The 23,823-nt window shown below is 40.7% G+C and overlaps 1 protein-coding gene across 2 annotated transcripts in view; it reads right to left on the bottom strand.

The window, feature by feature from the left end:
• Positions 1–249: 249 nt before the first annotated feature.
• The window catches only part of SPG11 (SPG11 vesicle trafficking associated, spatacsin), a 35,702-nt gene continuing 12,128 nt past the window's right edge, over positions 250–23,823 (bottom strand). The window contains exons 16-40 of one of the 2 annotated variants that reach the window (XM_009470002.2): positions 23,215–23,418; positions 22,173–22,279; positions 21,227–21,372; positions 20,194–20,355; positions 19,366–19,432; positions 18,744–18,909; positions 17,384–17,589; positions 16,478–16,586; positions 15,800–15,959; positions 14,360–14,617; positions 13,935–14,135; positions 13,514–13,621; positions 12,251–12,413; positions 11,625–11,839; positions 10,518–11,262; positions 9,499–9,641; positions 7,842–8,040; positions 6,627–6,764; positions 4,806–4,939; positions 4,007–4,114; positions 3,241–3,409; positions 2,406–2,494; positions 1,738–1,893; positions 1,057–1,208; positions 250–656 (exon numbers count right to left, since the gene is read on the bottom strand). In XM_009470002.2, coding sequence (XP_009468277.2) covers positions 476–656; positions 1,057–1,208; positions 1,738–1,893; positions 2,406–2,494; positions 3,241–3,409; positions 4,007–4,114; positions 4,806–4,939; positions 6,627–6,764; positions 7,842–8,040; positions 9,499–9,641; positions 10,518–11,262; positions 11,625–11,839; positions 12,251–12,413; positions 13,514–13,621; positions 13,935–14,135; positions 14,360–14,617; positions 15,800–15,959; positions 16,478–16,586; positions 17,384–17,589; positions 18,744–18,909; positions 19,366–19,432; positions 20,194–20,355; positions 21,227–21,372; positions 22,173–22,279; positions 23,215–23,418 — 4,486 coding nt within the window. In that variant the 3' untranslated portion in view covers positions 250–475. The remainder of the gene's footprint in view (positions 657–1,056; positions 1,209–1,737; positions 1,894–2,405; positions 2,495–3,240; positions 3,410–4,006; positions 4,115–4,805; positions 4,940–6,626; positions 6,765–7,841; positions 8,041–9,498; positions 9,642–10,517; positions 11,263–11,624; positions 11,840–12,250; positions 12,414–13,513; positions 13,622–13,934; positions 14,136–14,359; positions 14,618–15,799; positions 15,960–16,477; positions 16,587–17,383; positions 17,590–18,743; positions 18,910–19,365; positions 19,433–20,193; positions 20,356–21,226; positions 21,373–22,172; positions 22,280–23,214; positions 23,419–23,823) is intronic. The other variant, XM_087743308.1, reaches the window with a different exon arrangement.

Below are 23,823 nucleotides of genomic sequence, written 5' to 3'. Positions count from 1 at the left end.
CTAGAAACCAAAGCCAGGCTTATCAGCTGGGAATCAAGGAACGGCTTATCCTAGCGCCTATCTAGAACCTTCTCCTGCTTGCTTCCTTGCCAAGGCAGTGGATATTCCGCACGTGCTGTTCCAGCCTTCGGTTGGTTTAGCTCCAGCCCCGTGGTGATGCGTCACCCACACCCCGAATCTGAAGGGCCGCTGGATCGCTGTGGTCACCGCCAGCCGTGCCAGGCTCGCGTTGCTGGTTAGCCGAGTACGTTGGAAACAGTAAGATTTATTATACAAAACACGATTTTAGGTTGAGCGCAGTCTCAGCATTTTAAATATTTACAACCACCACCACCAGTTTCTGGAGCACCTTTCACATAGCAGCACAGCAGCGTAAGCAGGTAATGAATTAAAACGTCTGTTACAGAATCCGCACTAACCAGGCTGGGGCACTGGGACCTGTCGGAGCCAGTCTCTGCCCCGCGGAGGCTGGCTTCTAGTTTGATAACATATCGTTAAGACAGCAGCCAGTCTGTGCATCCTTCAGAAGCGTATTTACCACATCGTAGAACTTGTTATCGTAAGCCAGTCTGTAGTACGTGTAGATATCTTCACAGTAGGCGAGCAATTTCTTCAGATTTTTCAGAGCAGCATCAGTAGGCGGGTGGTGTTTAACTCTGAAAATAACGGTATGTATAGCTGAAATAGAAAGGCTTCACAGACAACGATTATAAGACTATTTTGCTGTGAAACTGTAAGAACTATTTCTTAAAAAGCGGTTGTGCTCAACACGTACGTTGCGTTCTCTTGCTTATTTTGCTCTGGTTCATTTTAAAAAAGCTGTGATCTGACCAGCCCCGAGGCACCCTACTTATCCAGCTCAAGGAAACGGTAGACCCAGTGTTACTTCCACAATACACTTAAGAATCAGAACACAGATCTCAAGTCGCTGTACGCTACACTTCGTCACATAAAAGGGCTTAACAGAACCAAGACTTGCTTGCTATTAACACACAGCTGCTCCTCTCAAGTAGCCCGTGGAAAAACAAGTTCCAGTTTGACCACAGCACTACTTACTTCTTCGCAATCTCCTCAAATATGCCAGGCTTCAGGGGTCTTTGTTGTTTAAATTCTTCTAAGTAAGCGAAGTCTCCCTTGGTGATCACTTGTTGATACAGAACTTCAGCCCAGTCTGGAACAAAGTCGTAAGCCTCAGCCACAATAGCCGCCTGCAGGGGGAACAGATGCTGGAGTTGCTGAGCAGGAAAGGTTATTCTTGCCCAGAAACGTTCCTATGCTTAGAATACTTAAAATAGTCTAGGTCTTCTGTTCGGCCCATCTCGATGCTGTTCTTGAGAGCGGCTGTGTTACAGAGAAATAGCAGGGTAGCAAAACACTGCCCATGATTTTCCCTAACCCCTCAACAAGACGTCAGAGGGGGGTTGGCTGTTCCCTTTAAAAAGCCCTTTTCTTACTTCCAAATTTACAAAATGATGGATGCCAGTGCAGATGAGATTTCAGGGCTCTAGTGTAGATCCAGAGCAGCACGAGAGGCGCTGCACAGCCACGGTCCTGGCCGTACGACGGCAGCAAGGACTGCGAGGAGCATCAGTCCACAGCAGTACGAGGGGTTAACAGTCACGGACTTGGCCCCGGGGAAGAGCTGAGCGTTACGCTGGCAGGAGCAGAGTGCTGCAGCACCTGCTGTTCAAACCCATCACTTTCAGAACAAAGAGCAGGCGAGGAAGCCAAGCTTACCTGATAGAACCTAGGCAAGGACACGATGGAGTCCATCAGGCTCTGCCTGTTCAGGTTGATCAGCATAGTGCTCTGCCCAGCGTTGAGAAAATGCAGCTGGAGGGTTATCAGCTTCGTCAGCCGACTGCAGCGCAAGGACTGGCGGACGCACGAGTCCTATTTAATAAATCAAAGACAAACGCAAGCTTCTGAAGCACGCTTCAAGAGGAGAGCAATAAATATCCCCAAGAGCAACACTGCGTTCAGAGCTGTCCAGTATTTCATCTTTCAGATCGCTGCAGTTTTATCACTGATCATATCCCACTGGTTTTAAATGAAGCTTCACCCGCCACAAATACTACTTTCATCATAATCACACCAGTTTTTAAACACTCTCTATATTGTTCTGTTCTTGCTCGTTAAGCTCACGGTCGCTCCTCTAAAACTGGGGAACCGCATTGTAACCCTGGGCGTTAAAGCCTGGACAGGGAACAGCGCGCTGCTGTTCGATGCCGCAGGGCTGCGGCTGCTGGGATGCTGCCGAGCTGACAGCAAGAGATTCCATTGCTGCCTTGCTACCGGGGCAGGATTCTGCACACCCTCCCTAGGGCAGCGTTGTTCCCCCTGCTCAGCTCGCTCCTTACGTGCTCCCGATGCTGGACAGAAGTCATAATTCCATCTTATTTTACCTTAGAATAACTTTCTGCTGCATCAATAAAGAGAGTCAGAGCTTTCATCAGCAGTTTCTTTAAATTTGCAACGTCCTGAAGAGACTCCTCTGAAATGGGGAAAAAACCCAAACAACTTATTATTTATAAAGGTGACAAAGCAAGTTACAGAAATACCCGCTGGTACCAATTCAGACAGCAACAAAGACTAAAAAACAATTTTGTATTAAAAAAGCGCAAGGCAACAGCGATGCCCGCTCAGTTAATGGACCAAAGCTATTGCTGGAACCTAGTCAAGCGATTAAAGAGCTGAAAAGAAATCCAAATCAGGCACTTGTGGTAGATACGAGCACTGACTGTTACCAGATAAATTCCGAAACCCACGTGGCATAGCTTGTTTCAGCCGCCGTTACGGTACTGGCTAACTGCTCCGCAGCGGGACCGCTGTGCTCCCCAGCATTCTCCCAGCTGTACGGAACTCGCTAAGTTTAGATGTTAACAAGTTACCTTGCACGAACATAAAAACCCTGTGTCCGTACACTTTATATAAAACCCCACTGCGTCACATCCTATTAAAGTGAGGAAAACGCGCACGCGTCCTTACCTCCTCCCATGCCACAGGAATATTACGTTACGGTACAAGCCAAAAATCTCAACTCTTGGAAAAACGGCAGAGCAGCCAGATCAACTGCTAGGTACAAGATTACCCCAAGCCTGGCCAACGGGAGCCTCCTCCCAGACAGCGGAGTTCAAGGGACGTTACCAGGACAACGCAGGCAATCCACACTGCACCTACCCGCCACCTCCTCCTGAACCAAACGTGCTCGCCTGTCTTGGTTTGGCCGTTTCCACTCACCCCAGGGCTGAGATTCAATGAGTTTAAGCTGTATGCGAGCAGCAGCCTCGTGATTCTCTCCGATTTCTCGGCACATACTGAAGCAAAGGGCTATCATGTTGTGCTTTTCACTGTCCCCTGGGCGGCAACGCTTGATGTAATCCAGCAGAGCTGTCTTCAGTGTCCCGCTCTGCTCAGATGAAGGAATATCGGATTAAGATTTGAAGAGCTTTTTTTTAATTCACATTTTGGTACCCACAAGCAAAACCCTTCTGGTACAATTTTCCGAAAAGTGATGGTTGCGCTCTTTGAGCCTTCTCCGTACTAATTGAAAACATAATGGTAATATTATCCTTGGGCTTAACTACATTACATCAGGTAAGAAAAGCCAGCACCTGTGCACTTATTTATTTACATACAAATGTCAAAACTGACATTTGTTTATGACTTTGTTACAAGAAAGCTATAAATATTTATAACTTTTAAAACCCCATGAAACATTAACTGGAAATAAAACCAAAGCAGAACACGAAAACTCTAAGTGATATTCACAAGCTTCAAGTTTCAATGCTGCTCTCGTTGCAGCACTGAACTAATTAGAGCAAAGTTGTTGAACTAAAACCAGAATAAAACCCCAAATTAATTTATTACTACGAACTTGAATAATGCCTCCTACACTCCAGTAATTAAAATCCCCAGATAATTCCACCTTGTTGTGTAAAATCAGTTTCTGATGTAGCCACACAGTTCTCCGAAAGTTTTCTCCCCTTTATCCCCCTCCACCTACTGGGTCTAATTTCTTCCTCATGAGCACTTCAAAGTAGTGTTTCTCATGCAGCAGTTCAAATATGTAGGTCATTTCATTGTATCTGCCAATTCCAGTGAGAAGACGAACCTGTGGAAATAACAGCGTGAGCACGAAGCTCAAAGTAAAGCAGAAAAGCCCTCTCTCTCGCAGCAGTCGGTGCCGCGGCAAGGAGAAGGCTGCGTGGGGCCAGAGCCGGCACAGCTACACGGCACGGCGAGCTGCGTGAGGCAGGCCTCCTGCTCCCTTAGAGCCACAGAGGTTTTATTTTTAAACCAACCTACTGCATCTCTCTTACTGTGAGGTGAAAGGAGATAATTTTACCAAATAAAAATGTGCAGCAAACCCTCTAGCAACGACACCATTCTGCTGGGCACGTCTCAGGCTCCAGGAGTCCTTTCACGGCAGGACTTAAAGATGCGCGACAGCCCGGTAACACAAATCATCACGTTTCACCAGTAGCTGAATTTGACGTTCCCCTTCTGACTTACTGCACTGTTGCCACCTCACCCTTCCCCTATCTCCACCTCTATTTTTCCAGAAAAATCTTCTAAGAGCTTCTGTGACCTAAAAATCATCCCCTGCGCACATCGGACCACGCACCCAGGTTCGGCCTCTCGGGACAGGCAGGACAAGACCAGTCAAGCAGCGGTGAAAGACTGTACTGCCTCCACCACCCGCCTGCTCCCTCCGCCCCGCTCGGAGCAAAGTTATTTGCTAAGGCGCACATGGAAACCTCCACACAGCGTCTGGATACACACACACGGCATCAGAGACATACCACGAGTCCGTACTCTTCGTTAGGCGCCAAATGTTCATCTGTGAGAAGCCGTGCTGCTTGGAGGACTCTAGTGATTCCTTCCATGTGGCAAGTCAGACTAAAGCAGTTATGGGCCAAAATCAGCAATTCTGTAACTGAAGAACAGAAGAACTCAGGTATCTCAGTAAATAAGCTGAGGACGTTAGTTCTTATGCCGCTCTCCAAAAGGGATGCCACCTCTGCAGAGGGTACACGACCTTTCCAGTGACAAACAGCAGAATTGGATGAGAAAGTTGAGCTATTATGGTTCTGTCCTCTGCAATTTTAAGAAGTAACAGTTTCTGTAACAGTATGCATGCAGTCTGGCTTCTCAATCTGTGGGAAAGCCTGAGGTTTTTGGATCATTTTCTGAAACGTTATTTCATTCCACACACAAAACTTCCAATCGCCTCCACCAAAAGCTGACTGACAAGCACATAATAACACAGCAGCACCCCACTATTACCAGTCGGCTCTGCATCTGAAAAAGGAAGGCCACAAGTTTTGCGTCTGGGTTTGAAAAATCATTCCTAAATTCCATACGCTAAATAAATGAGCTAAACCAGCACATCTTAGCACATTCCATTGTCCATGGAAGGCCTGATCCGATACTGTAAAGCAATCACGACACAGTGGAGTCGCAGACCTTACTCTCAGCACCATGCAACTCACTTCCGAAAAGCAGTCGTATTACATGAACTGGTACACAACGTATTTAAAAATGCAGATTTTGAAAAGAACGCAGTTAATGTCATAAACCTATACAACGTATTTTGAAATAAACCAGTTATACCTCTGCCTGTAAAAAGATACTCTAGCAGAGACTCCATTCAAAGCAAGGTAGAGTCCTCCAGCACAATTTGGTAATTCCCAACATTGGTTCCTCGGAGTCTTTTCCCTACTTTAGCCAGCCATACATGAAAACACTAATATTCCCCCTTATATTACTTAACCAAACAAGATAAGGGGTAAATTCTGACAACAGGACAGATGTGCCAGGGACATAAAGATGACATGGAACATGATGTTTTTAATTACTTATTTTCTGACAAAGGTTTTCCAAATTTCCAGTATCACAGCTGGATTCTAACGGAACAGTGTCAACATCAACTTCAGCCATGCTTTCGCTTCTGCAGAACGTGTTCTAGAAGATGCTCCTTCCTCACCACTCCGGACAAAACAGCATCGCACGTTCTGCCCACGGTAATACTCCCAAGACAACTCACACTGAAATCTTATCCTCATTCGTTTTCCTCAGAGATGAGCTGCCCATAATAAATCTTTTTTAAAAACAGTCTAAACCAGCAGTTTGCCACTGGTTAGCAGTGACAAAACGGTACTGAAGTACCTTGGCTATGTTTTATAAACTCAGTGACATCTCCACGGTATATAAAGCTGCAAAGTGTAAAACGGACTTTAGCAACAAAAGATCTAGAAGTTAGTTTAACGAATGGATAAAGAAAGCAATTTCTAATTGTGATTAATATGAAGAAAGTCACAATACCCTCCTTCTGTAACACATAACTACAGAAGTTCAGGTAACTCGCTCACTGCATTTCCCAGCTGTTGGCACAAAAAAAAAAAATCTGGATTTTATTTGGAAAGTAAACTGACGCAACACTTAAGCAACATGCTTATTTACTGTGCATATACTCAGATCTATTAACTTAGTATCAAATTTGACATCAGTAATAGATGCTTCCATCAGCATTGCTTTTATTCTTTGTGATGTGATTTTAAACCAAGTAATGCCGTGTCGAGTAACGCACTAGTTACACCAAGTATTATTTGCCATTTACTTACTGCACGACAGTTCCCCACGCGGTACAGAGGCAATTTTATCCAATAACTTCATGCCAACCAACGTATGATCCTGGCACAGCTTAGCGAGCTGGAGGAATGCCTGACTCTCAGCTGCAGGGTTCAAAACATGTTTCTGTCCTGTGTCCACAGAGAGAGAGAGTTATGTCACGAGTGCTAACTGTTCAGGAGAGATTAGCTACGATAACAGAAAAAAAACCAAACCAACCAATATAACTTCATCCAGACTGACCTAGGACTTGGAACTACAATTCTAAAGACACTTTTGATCTTACTGCTTGAATTTAGGAATCAGGTCCTATTTCTTTGCCAGTTCTATCCAACGAAATCCTACTGAACGACTCTATTGCTACTGTACTCATGCCCATAACTTCACAAATCCAGTAGGCTGCTGCTGCTCCTCTTCCTTACACAACACAATTCTAACCCACCTCCTGCAGTGGCAATTCTAACCCATCCCTTACAGCGATTCACGCTCTTCCATGAACCAGTTCAACTCATGAACTCAGCTCTTTTCTGGATTTGTCTTCTGCTGGGTTAGTAAGATGACTCTTCTGAAGGAGGTGCACCAAATCACCTGAGCAAACCAGGTGAACTGGTACAAGGGGAGCAGCCAGAGGGGGGGGAGCAGAGTGGAAGAAGGTAGGAGCAGAGGAGAGCACCTGGACTCAAGAATCGCCATCTGATGGCTCACTGTTTCGCATGGAACTTTGTGGTCAATGTTGTGGCAAAGTAGAAGTTACTCAAATAGACAAGTCCCCCAGATAAATTCCTGCTATTTTGAGTAACATCCCTTTTTTCACCAAGTAAAAAAAAAAAAGGAGGGGGGGGAAATCTTTTGGCCACGGTTTCACAGAGAAATTAACGTGAGTCTTTCCAAGTCAGATGATGGGGGGCTGCAAAGATCATGATTAAAAACCCCAGACAACCCTTTTTTTTAAAAACCATTATATTTACATCCATAAAAAATAAAACCTTAACTTACTGCAACACCACACTGGACACAAAAGTAACTAAAACCAGGCATCTGTATAAAACCTTATACAAGGTGTACAAGGTTTACAAACCTTATACAAGAGCTGCCCAAACATTACTATAATCAGCACTCAAATATCTTGAGAGCAAGGACTGTTTTTCAGATATGCAAACACCACACTTACAAACCAAAAATGCTAAAATACAAGATCAAGCCTCTACCTTTCCCTTCTGAAGATGCCAATAATTCCTGCTTGATTTCTTCAGCCACTAGCTCTGCCACAGCTTCAGGCTGGAGACCCTGCGTGGTGATGAACGCCTGAGCTTTCCTGCATCGGTCCGGCTGATGGGATGACAGAATTGCTTGAAGCACTTTTTCAGGGTCGTGGGCTGACATTTCACTGTAGGAGCAGTTCAATTCCTAAGAAACACACATACACTTAGAAGATTCTACACAGCAAAAATTCCAGGCCAGAACATACCTTGGCCTGCAGTACAGCTTCTTAATGATGAGCTGGTGTAAGAGGGGAGTGCTGGAGAAGTGGACAAAACTCAGTTTCAAAAAATGCAAACGTAATCTGTCCTCATATCAGTTAATAGTGCCTTCATTTGTGTATCTTCAGTACTAACGCTCTCCGGATCAGGACAGCATGCAAGTACTTTGCATTTGAAGTTTAATGCTCACAGAGCTGTCGCCACGGACAGAGGTGCTTTCCTGAACCAAATATAAACCTTAACACTTAAAATACCTAGAAGGAAGACAGGAATTTGTCCTCCCAAATGAAGAATTGTGGTTTACTACATAACTTTTACTTATGAGGTTCCTTTTCCTCTTCTCTACATACTACAAACTCTCCATGAAAAAGATACACTAGTTTTTACATTTGCTACATTTGGAAGAGGAGTTGGTGAGGCTCTGTAAATACTCTGCTGTATTTTACAGATTTACAAATTAATCAAAAAATGTACCTCATAAACACAACGATCAACTCTTAATTCAAAAGTACGGAACTCCAGCTTCAGGCAAGAAGTATATGGATGGTATAAAAGGGAACAAGCCAGTCGCACGACTGCTTCTTAGTAGCTCAAACCTAAAGCACTCACTCTGAATATCTGAGGCATGAAAAATTCTGTAGGAAAATCTAAGAACGTCAGTGATAAAGACGATACTAATATTTTCAGCAGACACACTGCTCGTTTTATTCAGAAAAAACTCACGCTACATTCCAACAATAGGGACCAAGTACCACGGAAAGGGGTTCTGTACCCTGGAAGAAGTGTTCAGCAGCACCCTCTGGGGAAGAGGCAGAGGTGGACTGCTGGCACTCATGAAGGCCAAGGAGCAGAGAGGCAGCAAACAACAACCTGCCACTTCTCCTGTCGCTGTCTGGGTCAAACCACTGGGAACTGATCAGCCACTCCTCCGAGCAGCCTCCGGGTGAAGGGCTGCCGCTGCGTGGAGCCTGCGGAGCACTTCTATGCTAAAACTTCTAAGGCAGCTGCTATCTCTGTCTGCTTCTGGGTCGGTGTTGATTATGAAGGCATCCCACAACAAAGGCCTAAAGCAAAGTGCTAGATGAACAACATATGCTTGAAAGATTATAAAAAAGGCACATCAAAGAGAGACAGGCTGAAATCTGGCTTAGTGGAGTCAGAAGCAGGGGCCCGGGGAGTCTGGGAGCTGAGTTCATTTCAACACTTCAGCCTAGGAAGCATCTGGCCATTTTTCCACACAAAGGCTTGGTAATTTCACCCTCTGAAGCTTGTTTCAGGCACCTGATGAGTACTTTCACCACTCTTAATCCTTTCCTCCACAAACTTCCACAGCACGGCTTGACACAAACCACTTGTTTCTTCAATAATGTTACTAGACACATACCTTAGAAAGCTCATATAAACAGAGAACCTGTCTGCAGTAGTTTCTTCCATGGACACATTCATCTATGAGAGCCTTCAGACTGATAACAACCTGATCATCTGGAGATGGAGCCACAATGTGTGTCCAGTCTTCTAAGCTTGATGCTGGAAACAAAAATACTATAAATTCCTTTTGCTTAAAGACAGATAACACCAACAAGCCTTATACTTGGAGCAAGACTCCAACAATCTGTAGCAAATACAGAATACTTTCTCAGTCTTTGAAAACTGAACTCTTGATACCTGTGGGGTTTTTTTTTGTTGTTTGTTTGTTTTTTAAGTTTTAGGGTACAAACAATACGACAGAACACAAATAAGCCAAAATATCCACAGTAATGTCTCGGATGTAAAATTCCTAAGCATAAGAGAGCCTAAGGGTTCAGCAGCCTTTCTGATGGCTTAGGCTTCATTTATTCTCTTCTATTCCTATTAAGCTTTATGCATGTTAGTATTAGAAAGCAATGTTCCAGCTGACAGCTTTCTCATTCAGACTTCATAAATATGCACAGAGTACTTTATATATAAACATTATCAGCCTTGATATTAATAAGAAACACTAAACCCTTTATAATGTACAAAGAATTCAGAGAAAATATAATTAAAGCATGTCCATGTTTCAGCTCCAGAAACACACTCAAGATTTACTAGAGCGTGTATTCTAAAAGCAGGAACATAGGTAAAGTTCAGTGCTACTTTACCGGAACAGAACTGTGAACTATAAAAAATGAACGGTTAAGAGACTAGAGAAACTGTACACAGAAACACCCTGTCTGAGGCACATACAAGCAATCTATAGTACAAGGCTTCAAATTCCTTTCACTAGAGGATTTACGAACCAAGGAGACAGCCCGCTGTCAGGAAGACCTTATTTCCTGCAGAAATTTTGGGGGAAATGAACACTGTAACAGAAGAGGAAGAATCCAGTGGAACCCCAACAGCGGTATTACTTGTCAAGTGGCTGAATCTGTTAGTGTTACTTACCGCTTGGGACTCTGCTTTGCTGAGGTGCACTGCTTTCAGATGCCTTCTCTCTTGCTACAAGGAGAGTCTGAATATCTGTGTGCAATTTGTCTAGATCAGCCTCCCCTGAGGCCAGAGCCCTGCAATGCAATACCACTGAAACGTCTCTGTTGTAGAAATGGAAATACTGACAAACACGGCTGGCTTCATGCACGCTTCCTTCATCAAGAAGGCATCCGATCAGAAACTTGAGTGACTCCTCCTCATCGTTAGTCAAGGTCTGTTGAGACTCCCTGAATGCAAGACCCTCTAGTTTTAAGTACTTTGGTGTGTTCAGAGCAGGTAGCTTTGAAAAAGAAAACTCCTTAGCTAAGTTATCAAAGGTGAGATCCCCGTTCACTACAACACGGGAGGAAAATCGCGACTTGCCTGACCCCTCATCTGTGGATAACGTTTGTTGTGCGATGCGACAAATCCAGATCTGCTTCTCTATTTCTTCTAATTCGTGCAGTGACACCGAGTCATTCTTGGCTAGCCAATGGCCAGCCAGGGTGAGCAACAAGTGTCTCTCCATAATGGTGTTTATCTTCTCATGAGCTAAAGATTCCAATACTACGTTTGCCTGATTTAAAAAAAAATCAGATGCAGCTTTGCTGGAGATTGAATTTTTCATGAAGTTGTCATTGCATTTTTTCCAGAATTCAGTTCTTTTCTGGTTTTGATGCCACTGTCCAATCTCTCTTAAATTATGTAGATCTCTTAGAACCTGCAAAATTCACAAAGGTTTTAAACAACTATCTTTCCAAAAGAGAAAAAAGTCACACTGGATGGCTAGAATACTGAAAAACTGAATTTAGATTAAGTGTTTCAATATGCAACAAATCCATCTGGTTTTCTCACCAGATAAAACTGATTGTATAGCAAGTAGAAACAGTAAGAGAAAAAGGAAAGCTACACTGTCCTTTTCAGCTCAGCACTTCTAGTCAGCTTGTTTGATGTACTTGCATTTAAAATAAAAAGCGATTTGAAGAAAAATTTGTGTTTCAGGAAGACTGAGAAGTAACATTCTCAATACTGCCAGTGATAGGAGTATTAAGAGGTGAATATCATTATTTAACTACACTGTACCTCTTGGGTCACTACGTTGTCCACGGGCAGTTCAGCTAGCGCTGCTACCTCCCGAGCCAGCGAGAACATTCCTTTCTCTTGTAGCTGCTCCAGAATCGATCTGCACTCGCTCTGAAATGCCTCCATATTGTAACTGGTGAGCATGGAGCGGCTGATTGATATGGAGGAATCCTTCAGGGCCTCGCTGAGCGCACAGAGTTTCTTCACGTAAGGGGCTGTTTTAAAAGGGTATAAACAATTAAAGGCAGCTGTTTTTTAAACCTGAAGAAATTCTGCTACTTATTTCAGCATGCAACCCTGCCAGAGAAGCACAGATTTTGCACTCTAAAGCTTTCACGGGACTGAAAATAAGCTCTAAATCCATAACCAAAATACTTCTGCAGATAAGCTGTGCACTTCTCATCAACACTTGCACATAATCATTCTCCCAAACAGACTTACACACACAATTACATTTTCACCACTGCAATTCACCATGAGGATCAGCTCTGGTTACATAAATTCTTATACAAAAACAAAACAGAATGAATACACTTAAAGTAAACATTTTCAGTCACTCCAAAAACATTGTATGTGGTCTTGAGATTAAAGCAGTGATATGATCTAACAGAGGAAGCTGTATTTACCATCGAGTAGAAGATTATCTGCTGCGGCAAACAGCTGTAAGAGCTTTCCTAACTCATACTCCGTTCTACATTGCTGCATCATCAATTCAAGAAGAACCAATGCTTGTGATTCCAACCACTGCACAGGTAATTCTGAAGCTGCTGGTTCATCTTCAGTTTTAAGCTGTGTAGATAAAGATTTTTAAGTGTTGGGATTTTTCTTTTTTTTTGCAAATATATGCTGGGTGTACCAGATCTAGCTCCTTCTTGAAGAAACAATGAACTGCCATTCCCAAGAGGCACTGATCCATCACTGATGTATGTTCGACTTTGATCTGAAAGTGGTAAATTTATGACAGGGTGGCCCCCCAATTACTCCTGATAATCGTGGAAGAGAGAAAAGATGCAAGAAGGGTCAGAAATGGATAGATAAAATACATTGCTAGATTAATAGCTCCTGTCATACAGCTGTATACTTTACCCACATATCCACTCTGTGAGTGGCGCAGAAGAAAGGAAACGGATCCAGCCTTAGCTGGAATTGCAGGAAGGAAAACCACTAATGACACGGAATGTTACTTACCAAGTTATTCCGGGAACTAGAAAATTGTGGTGGAAAGGAAAGAATTGAAATAATTTGTGAAAACATCTGTATGTGACAAACAAGGAACACTGCATGAAAACACTTTGGTCCTCTTAAAACCAACTGCTAAATCAGTGTTTCAATCAAAGTGTGTGATTCAGTTCACTGAGTCAAAGAAAAGTTTACACAACTACCAAAACTAAAGCAGTATCACAGACTTTATCAGAAACTTTGAAACATATTCCGAAAAGTTGTCTTTCTTAAATGGATATTCCCTGTAAGTCACTGGTTTATCAGCTCAGTATTGACCTGCCCTGGTCAATACAGAATAGAGAACATCCCACACTTACTCACCACAAATAATTCAGTTTACCAACAGCGGTCCTACTTGAAGCAATGCCAACCCTCAAACAGTAAACTGCTCACACGAGGAGGATGACATTGTACTTCAATCTGCCCAAATCAACTTAAAATGATTTAGGGAAATGCACTGCAGGTTTTGAATTGTCAAAAACATTTTTCCATCAACTGCCAGCAATAAAAAGAATCTGCTGAAACCTACTGCTTCACAAATCAGCACCTGGATCATTCCAAGCATACTCTTGTTCATTATTATACTTCATATATGACACCAGATGCCTATCACATTCTAATAAGGGAAGATGTAGGCAAAGACAATTAGAGAAAATTAATTTGCTTACTTTTGTGAGACTTTCCTGAAACTTGTCCAGTTTGGTTTTAGCTTCATTGTATTTTTTACAGTTCATACATAGTTCATACATCTCCAGTATATACAGTAAAGGAGAATCCTTTAAGACACAAAAATAGGTTATAATTCTTTCCTAAAAGTACCTCAATAAACGTAGAATTTGTCTTCCTCAGTACTAGAACGATAAACTTCTTATTTATTAAAATTGCATGCAAGGTTGATATATGATCTGCAAATTTGTAAGGACTGGAAGAACTGCCACGCAAAGATTTTTCTTACTTGACTGGGATTTTCAGTACACCCGGGTTATCTAGGCCACAAACAGCAAGACGGAGAGGGAATCTATAGGCCATCTCCTCTCCAAGATGATCTGAGAGAGATTCAAGTATACCACTAAAAAGACATTACCTTACCTTTAAAAAGAGTTGGAAGCCATTCAGAAGTGTTTTACTTTTTTGCTTTCTTAAAAGGACTTTCCAGATAGCTGATAGGTCATGGAGATTCCATTCGTGATTTTCTGCCGAGCTTTGAATGTGGTCTGTTGCTTCAGCTCTGGTAGCATCATCCACAGTAGTAATTATCCAAACACAGAGACAATGAATAATGTTTGCATCCTGTCAAATGACGAAAATGGTAATTTTACAATAACCAGAGACAAACATCACCTCGTTATATATCACTTGGCCAGATGTGTCACAATTACTACAAAAACTGAGGAAAACACCCCCACAAACCTATGAATGCAACCTACATATCTACCATTTAACATAATTATGCATAACCATCACTTTTTTATTACTTATTCCTCTAAAAGATAAATAACGTCATCAATACTCACTTGGAAACATGCTGCTAAAACACTCAGAATGGGAGCATGCTCTCTCAATCCTTCAGTCAAAAGGTAACGTGAAGGGTTGGAGTTTCCCTGACACTGAAAAAGGATTTGAAAAAGACTATCTGCGTATTTGCTCCTGAACACGCTGGCGGCACTGTTTTCAGGACTGCCTGCATCAGGATGCAAAACCGGTAACTTCTCCAATGCCAACATCAAGTGATCTTGCAAAACAGGAGTGAAATCTTGAAGGACAGAAATGACCTAGAAAAACAGAACCAAAAGCATCTATACAGAGTGAGATCCAAAGAGAACGAGGGGGAAGGAGGACTGAAGCATTAAATACACAGAAAAGAAAAAAAAAATTTCTTAAAATTTGATTTTTTAGAACATTTTTTGAGACCTAGAGATGAAAAAGTGTTCTGTAGGCATGAATTATTCTAATAAAATACTGAAGCTCATCCTTTTACATGAAGCTAAAATGCCTCCTAGAGACACTTGGTTTTGTCGTGTCTCTCGTACCGCTAACAGCATACCATGAACTAGTTAGTTGCTGTTGTGCCATTACCTATTTTTCTTTTCAAGAAAACAACAAAGAGATCCAAGTTAAAATCCGAGGCCTGCTAAGTAACGTCTTACCTGGAATCTTCCAGTTACTGTCCTCACATTACTTTTCCCAAACTGCTTTTCATTTTTACATATTGGTAATATTTTATTAATTTTTAAGTTACATTCAAAAGCAAAAATGGAAGAATTGGATTCTCAAAAGCTTAAGTATGTAAGTTTTGAAAGGAAAGATGAGTGGCTTTATTAAAACTTACATTGAACGTATGGTAAGTCTCCAATAAAAAAAAACCCCAGTAACTAAATGATTTTAAATTAAACTTACAAACATTATGAGTATGCCGTAATTTTAACTAAATTTAAAATGAAAATTAAGTCCCTTCTTGGCAAATACTTTTGTGTCCAATTCACTTCAAAGAGACACTCAAATCACTCCTCTCTGAAAATTGTTTTCTCTACTACTGATCAATAACATCACATAGGATTTTTCAAACAGGGAATTTTTTTCCTAATCTTTTCCTTTAATAGGTAGCTTTCATGCTCTCAGAAGCATATCATTATATCTGCTGAACAGTCAGCTCCCTCTGGAGTCAATTTCCTTTGTCTCGTGTTAGCTTTTCACATACCAAGAGGGAGACAAAAGTAGAAAAGTTGGGAAATCCGGCTGTGAGAGAAGGGCTATCATAATCAGAGGATACCAAGCATCCCGAGACAACTTCTGACTCCCTGGAAACTGATGAGGCTTCAATTTTATGTTGTCTCCACAATGTGACACTCTCTTGTTAAAAGAATCTATTTTTTCCCTTTTTTTTTGACCATCACAGACAAAGAACATTCTTGATAAACTCTATCTTCATTTAAAATCATACACAGATAGCTTACCTCGTCTGGCTGGTAGCTGTACAGCTGGGTTTGGATGATGAACTGCAGCCAGTCATTGGATTTAGCACATTCCTTTAGGTAGGATGTACTCAGTCCGATATTATGGAGTTTACAGAACTGCATTACCAAAGACCACTGCCTTCTACAGTCACTAGATGTCCTGCATGGGATTTAAAGAGCTTCAGCTGTAATTAATTGGTATTTATACCAGGTGTTAACAATGTATAAACTCATCATGTGGCCTGACATCCATCGCCTGCAAACAGCAACACCAGCACTGCCATTGGCTTCGCCACAGGTTAGGTCACATCCCACCGTGGGAGCTTCCATGCTGCACCCTGTGGACGATCCCACCCAGCAAGGCAGGTACGTTGTCCTGTCTTGACAATGTTGGCTTTGAAAAGAAGTCAACAATCCTCGCTCCTAAGCGTGCTGCAAGAGCTCTGTGGAACAGGGAGTCTAACATGCTGGCTGCACCTCCTTATTCTTGCCAATATCCATCTATTACCTCTGCTATTTGAAATACCAAGACTATATTCTAAATTCCAATATTGTTGTTCAGTTTACTGCAATAAAACACGCACGGATCTCTTTAATATCATCTGAATACACAAATGGTAAAATTCAGTGCCTAATCTCAATTTGCCAGCATAATCCTTTAAATCATGTTTTACTCACTTCTTTATTCCTTGGTGCTCAACTGCATCCCAAAAGGCTTCTTCTAAGGAGACAAGAACTGCTGCTGCTGCTGCTTTTTCACCATCAGCCAATTTTGTTAACTTTTCAACTGTTCAAAAGAAGGTATTACTATTTCTGAGACGCTATTTGGGATTAGAGTAAGGGTAATATTTTCAAAAGTACCAGAATCACCAAGCAGAACAAATCCTATTAATGTAAATGTTTCAATAACTATGCCAAGTCTGGCGCCAGAGTGGCTACACGATTTTTGAAACAGAATTTCAGCTTTCAAATCACATAACTTCTTTTTTTTTTTTTTTTTAAATAAGTTCTACCTATACTTTTAAATAACATACATGTTTTTAGATCAGGAAAATATAAATAAATGCCAGTAGTTTCCTAGTTGGGACAAAAAGACACTTGTGGACCTACAGTTAGAAACTCAACTTTCTAAAGTTATTCCTAGGATAAATTTAATTTCCTTACAGCTTTGAACATCTGATTTCACTGCAGCTGTAAGACAGTTTTCAAATACAAAAGAGAAAAGAGACTTGGTAATCTCCCTTTGTTTAATCCTCTAGTTATACTGTCACAACATTAGGCTGATCCTTACTAAATATTCCCCTGAGCCTCAGGCAGCTGTTGGACAGTGTCTGTTAGATACCCCTGCAATTCTGGCTGCATGTCATATTAGTCTTCCTGCCTTATTTGGTGTGCCAGGTTCAAAATGCACCTTCAAAATTAGTAAGAAGCAGGAATAAAAGAGCAAAATTCTTAGCTCCTCAAAGGACAGGATGCTTTTACTGCATTCCTGAGAAGTCAGGCACCATCTTTCAATCCATCTCTGCTTCTCTTCCCCATAAACACAGAGTACCCTATTCTAAAACAAACAAAAGACAACCTTACCTAAAGATTCTCTTATTTGATTGTGCTGAGATTCTTCCTTTCTAGTTCTGTAGCTGAAAATTATGTTTGCAACTTTAATATCGACCCTGAGTTTGAGGCTGTCGAGACCGAGCAATTCTAGAAAACACACACAGGCTGCTCCTACTGACGGTACGCTGAAGAAAGAAAGAGCTAAAATATAGGCTTCCTTTCCTGCTTGCTGAATCCTGAAACCAAAAGAACACCAGTTAACACATAGGATTTTTAACCAATTTTCAAACACCAATATTCCCCATGTAAACAAGTACCTCCAGGGTTTACTAAATTCACAGACTTGGTTAGCATGAAAGATATTTACAAACCAAAAGTTTCGTGTTTATAAAACAAAGTAGCTATGAGAATAAAGCCTCACCCATGGTAAGCACAGAGTCTGCAGTTGAATAAACTTTAACAAAAACTAAAGCCAAGGCATTTGGCATTAGAGTTAATAGACAGCACCTGTCAGCAGTTGTAGTGCAGAAGTCCCAGTGCAGAGCTTACAATCCAAGCACTGCAGCATCAAGAACCTGAACCTGATCTGTGGATTGCGCTAAGCAAAAAAGGTACCTAAAGGGTTCCACCGGGGCCGGGTCATTGGTTCTCCGAAATTTTTCCAGACTAGTAACTGAAAAAATCATGCATGCTTGACTGTCTTTTAAACTATTAAGTACTTCAGTCTGTATTAACGTTATGTCTTCCTTTTTGCCCAAATCTTAGCTGTTTACACAAGAGAAACTGATTTGTATAGAAATGATGAAAAGAAACAAAGTCACTGATACACAAAAAAGACATTCTAGAAACAGTTATTTGTTCTGATGTAACTCCTACTAATTTTGAATATACTTAATAGTACATTTAATATGTTCAAGCAAGATGTGTAATTTGACTGTATCCTTCTGAACACACATTTCTGTAGCTTCAGTCAGAAAATTTAATTCCTTCAATCGCCAGTACGTTATTTATCTTATTAATTTAACTAAAGAAGTGTCATCCTTTGGAAATGTCAAAGAAAAGGAGCATCTTTTTCCTACAAAGTGATCCAGGGGCTCAGGTCCCCAGAAGAAAAGCCTACCTGTGTTTGATATGACTGGAACATTTTTAATTCCTTGCTTTCATAGTGCAGATTTTATTTAGGTAATTCAAAATAAAGCTCACCTTCTTTTAGGTGATATTTGATTTCTATCCTACTCGACGCTAGACTGAATAGACTCCCAGGACACCTAAAATTTCAAGTGATGCAATGCATACCACTTGTTTGCTGTTGGGGAGGATTAATGTTGCTCCACGCGCTAGATTATCACTTCAAAAGAACTATCGGACTGCCATTTTTGAGAAGACTTACAACTGTTTGGGGGATTTGCTCTTTACTAGCTGCTGGACCAAAAAGGTACCAAAAGCAAATGATGGGCGTCCATGGTGCAAATAGTACAGAAAGTCCAGCCGTTCCATTATAGCGTATTTGTTCACCAGTTCAGGAGATGAAAAATGAGGGAAGTCACTTGATGCATCTAGAAAGAATATCATCATTATTATGAGCTGATAAACAGTTGAATCAAACACAGAAAATGCCTTTCAGCTACAAAACATGAGACGCCAATCAAATACCTCTCCTCTTGTTCTAATTCAATCTCTGCATACCCAAGCCCCACTGACATGCCAATTCTCACTGTAAATCAGAACTCTAGATCACTTCTTAGGCCCTCAACTTGCTTTTAAAAGAGAATACTGCTTTTCTATCTCATAATACATTTAGAAATAATTCTGTCTGTGAAGAGCTTAATGGAAAAAGATAACCTATCTAGGGTTTAATTTCAAAACAAAATTTTAGTAAATTACACTTTTTTTTTTTTTTTGTAGAAGAACTGGCCTTTTGAATAAGTTTATCTGCCAAATCGTTCCACTGTAAGGTATTTTATCCTAGGTGCTCAGGCTAGAAAAGCATATAAAACTTGAAAGTAACATACCTGATACAGCAAGAGTATTTGTTGACTGCCAGCCAAACAATTTAGTGGGGTCAAAGGGCACTAAGGACTGAAAGATTAAAAACAAAATACAGTGAGACAGCTTCAGATTTTCACATCAGACCAGACTATAGAATATTTAGGGAGCTGTAGCAGCAGACAGTCAGGAACGGCCTGTGCTGCTATCAAGCGGTGATGTATCTTGTGCAGTTCTCTCTCAAAGGTACATATTCATCTACTCCGTAGGATCAGAGCGCAAACAAGTGCAAGGAAAGGCTTAGACTTTGGTCTAAGGAAATCGGGAAAGAATATGCTTAAGTATTTTGCTAAACTGTGATCTTAGCAAGGTTAACACTTTCCTAATAATGAATAATTCATAGCATTTCTTCCAACTTTCAGCTTATCTCATACCACAGATCTGAAGTAAAAGGCATTTGCCCAGAAATGTGTCACGACGTTCCACGAGACACTATCCTTTAATTCTAAATTTCAGTTTCCCTTAGACAACTAAAACCATTTTGATTTCTGTAACACTAAACAACCTGCCCACGGAAGGCTGCAAGACTATCACTTCTCTGACATTCCCGGACTGCTGAAGTCAAACACTGCAGATGTCTCTACCTGTCTGGGGAAGCGGGGGGAAGCCAGACTCACAGTATTCAGACACCATCTTAAGAAACTGTTCAGAATGAAGTTATAAGTTTAGCTCCAAATTAAGGATTTGAAGGAAACAACATATGGTCCCCACCCTCCAGGCTTTAGCTGAAAACAAGCTTCTCTTAGTTTACTTTTGTTCTGCCAAAAAGCACTGCTGAGAAGCATTTTGTGTACCTGAACAAGATGGTAGAGAGAGATGTCAGGTGGCAAAATTCCATGAGAAGTACATGGGGGAAAGAGAGCAGCTTTGAGTTTGGGGTAAGGAGTCAAGGCCATTTTTAAGAGCTGTGGATCAACTTTCTTTAGAGGTTTTTCCATATCTTCGTTCTGAAGAACCTACATTGCAAGAAAGCAAAATTCTTTCATTAGGAAGAAGAAACTGCATTAAGAGAATAATAAAACAATCTTTGAATGCGCCAAACAAACTACCTCATGGGAATCTGACATACAGTGACAACACAGAAAGTATCACTTTTTCCTCTAGAATTCTTTTAAGTTATATTAGACATATCTTCAACAGTACCTGATGTCTTAGGTTACTGTGCTATGTATCAAAAAGCTATCTGTATTAATAAATTCTGTGGCAACATGTGGTTTACCAAGCATTTCTCTTTTAAAAGTATAATCCTTTATAATGTGCTTTTGGATCTCTATAACACAATGCAGCTGGTTAACACAATGTAACTAATAAGCTGAAGTTTTTGATATGTGTCCAGATTTTCAGCTTTTAAAAATAAAAATATGGAAGCTGAATAACTCCTGTACAGACCCAAGCAGAAGAGCCGTCCAGTTACTCATTGCTTCATTTACTTAAAAACTACAAATGACTACAAAAGGGGATAGCTGTCTAACAAATACAGGTACACCATTTTAAAAGTTTACTGAAAATATTTTTCCAAATTAAAACTATTTGAGGAACACAAGTGCCTATAAATACTCTCCGCTGTAACTGTTACGAAGGAGTTAAATAGTCCAACTCAGAGCCGCTGTGCCTTGCTATTTCTAAACCATGTAACCTCGAACCGCTCTACCTGCTTCATTTGGTCAACTAACACTGAAACACTGAACACCGAAAACACATTTTTATATGATAAGAAATTATATGATGGCGTTAATATATTTATTTTTATTAACGTATTCCTTTGAGTTTTCAACACCATGTGAGAACTTCTCCAAAAGCTTATCGATAATTTGTTGCACACAGTACCTGATCAATACCTCCAGGCGCGTACATTGTAGTAGCAAGTGCCAACAGTGTACGTCCTTCCAGCAGCATGCTACTCACGCTGGCTTGATTACTAGGAATCAAGATCTGAGCGTTTGCTAGACTAGCCTGAAAAATCATCCTTGGATCTTAAAAGAAAAAAGTGAGATTTAATTTCATGCAAAAACGATATTATGTCATTAAATCATGCATTAAAACTGTTCTACAACTATGAAAAATGCTGAATTTTCTATTTTTTTGTTGTTAATAGTGATTTTTCTCAATTTACTTATAAATACAGATAAGCTGTTCCAAATTTTACCAAGCTTTCCCCCATTCCAAAGCACGGTTTTACGGACACAGATTATTTTGGATTGAGTCCTACAGTTTAGCATTGTATTGGTTCAACTCTTTATCCTATACTGATAACACTTTCTGAAAAAGCTTCACTTGGGCTTATTTTTATCATTTGTTAACATGTGACTCTACAAAAGATGAAGTGTTTTAAAGAAAAGTGAACTGAGTTCAGGGCACAAATTCTACTGATTTTCAATGACAATAACAAAAAGAAAGCAAACACATAATTCAAGGGGCAGAGAACTCAAAATGCACCACAAGAACTAGAGGAAGCTTTACTTTTAATAGTTTATGCATTTTCTCATTTCTTTTTCTCCTTCTGTTCAACCTGTTGGGAATATAATCAAATTGGATCAATTGATGATCGCACACAAAATAATTCTCACATATCTACAGCCTCCAGATCTTTACGTACAGTTTAAGCAGGAATTCTAATCCACATTTCAGAGACGAGGAACTGATGCACATGTAAATGATTTGCCATGGTCAAAAAAAAGTTTGCAGCAGAGCAGAGAATTAAAGCCAGCCGTGCCAAATACTGAGCTAGCAGCATAAACATGGGACCCCCTCTTAAGCGAGGCCAGCCTCTTACCTCGTGGACTACTGGCAACCCCTCGACACCGCACGAGGAATTCAAACCAGGGGTGCGCTTCATGCAATTCCTTGTTATCCAAAATAGGGCAATTTGAAGGAGTTAAACTGGAAACAAGACGAGTAGCAGCACAGTGAAAACACAGTATTTATAACCATCCTCTGCCCCAATATAACACTGCATTAAAAAGTAAGAGCATCTGTCTGGGTGTTAGAGTGACTTATTTCATCCATTTTTATGAAAGAGTCAAATCACGTCACCCTTCTCTACAAGATGCGCAGCTTTGGCTGAGACGGCATCTGACAGTTCCCTTCTTAAAGATTATGTTTCTGTGCTTGCCTGCTTCTGCAAATCAAAGTAAGTTTCCAGACCTGACAGCCCCAAACACTTTCCAAAGAAGGGACTTGACTAACAAATACCACTCTGCATAGTCTAAATATTTTATGCAAACTAAAATTGGTTATACAACCAACCAACCAACCAAAAAAAAATTCGTTGGCTTTTTTCTGGTCCACTTTTACCTTCTTAATAATTAGACTGTTAGGTTGGAGTTACGGCTAAGAAATTTTAATTGCAAAGTATTCTTTAAGCGGAAAGTATTGCTATAGTTCCAATACCTAATATTGCTTTCTTCTTCAAATCCCAACTAATCCTAATTTAGATGGAAACCAGCAAATTCTTCATTTGTGAACGTATGAAGAATGTGCTTGTGCTCAAGTGAGAGAGTTTCTGAAGAACAAGTTGTCTTGGCACATTTAAGATTGTAATGCCTATAACGTAATAGTAATTACAACCATAATTGTTTCCTTTGATGACTTGACACACAAATTAACATTGACAAGACAACCTGAATAAAGCTTCAAAATACAGCATGAAACCTAACACGCTGCCCCACAGTTTTTCATTAAATGACACTGTTGTGATCCAAGCAGTCTTTCTCGGCAAACATGAAGGGTCGTGGAAAACTCTTACTGCCAACTATTAAAGTTGTGTCTCATTATTTAAATCTGCATGAGATTTGAGGGATGAAAAGCAGTCATACCTGTAATAGTCTAAGTAAGTGTACAACAGATACTGCAAATTATGTTCTAAACAGTGAAGGACAAAACGAGCATGGAAGTCCAAACCACTTGCAGCACTGTATTTTGGAACAGGGTGAGGGGTTTGCAGTACTCCCCCAAGGTAAGACAGTCTTTGGAGCAGAAGTTCAAAATCTTCCATCTCAGAAGAGACAAAAATTCCATTTCTATCAGAAAAAAGCATACAGACTGATTAGACAGTTATCTCTTTAACAAGTTCTGAAGGGTGTTTTCAGTTCAAAATTATAAAGCAGACCTTTCCTTCTAGGGGATTACTACTGAGGCAAACACGACATGCCAAAATACGTTTGGGAGTGCTCAAACAATATCAACAAGTTCACTGCAGAGAATGAGGCGTGAGGAGTGAAATGCTACGTGTTTAGAGTTTTCTTCCTTGCATTAAAATGGGCATCAGGAATATAATCACTATGAAAGACCAAAGGGCTGACAGAGGATTTCTATTGCTCTCGCGTTTCTTGCTGTTTTTAGATAATGGAAAGTACAAGTACAAGACTAAAATTAAAATTCATTAATGGACTTGTGCTGTTCCAAAAAAGGGCACTAAATACAAT

The sequence above is a fragment of the Nipponia nippon genome, unplaced genomic scaffold (genome assembly GCF_047370975.1).
Source record: "Nipponia nippon isolate SJK-2023a ecotype South Korea unplaced genomic scaffold, ASM4737097v1 scaffold_9, whole genome shotgun sequence".
Taxonomy (NCBI): domain Eukaryota; kingdom Metazoa; phylum Chordata; class Aves; order Pelecaniformes; family Threskiornithidae; genus Nipponia; species Nipponia nippon.
Note: the sequence above shows the minus strand (reverse complement) of the source record. Positions and strands in the feature narration are given on the sequence as shown.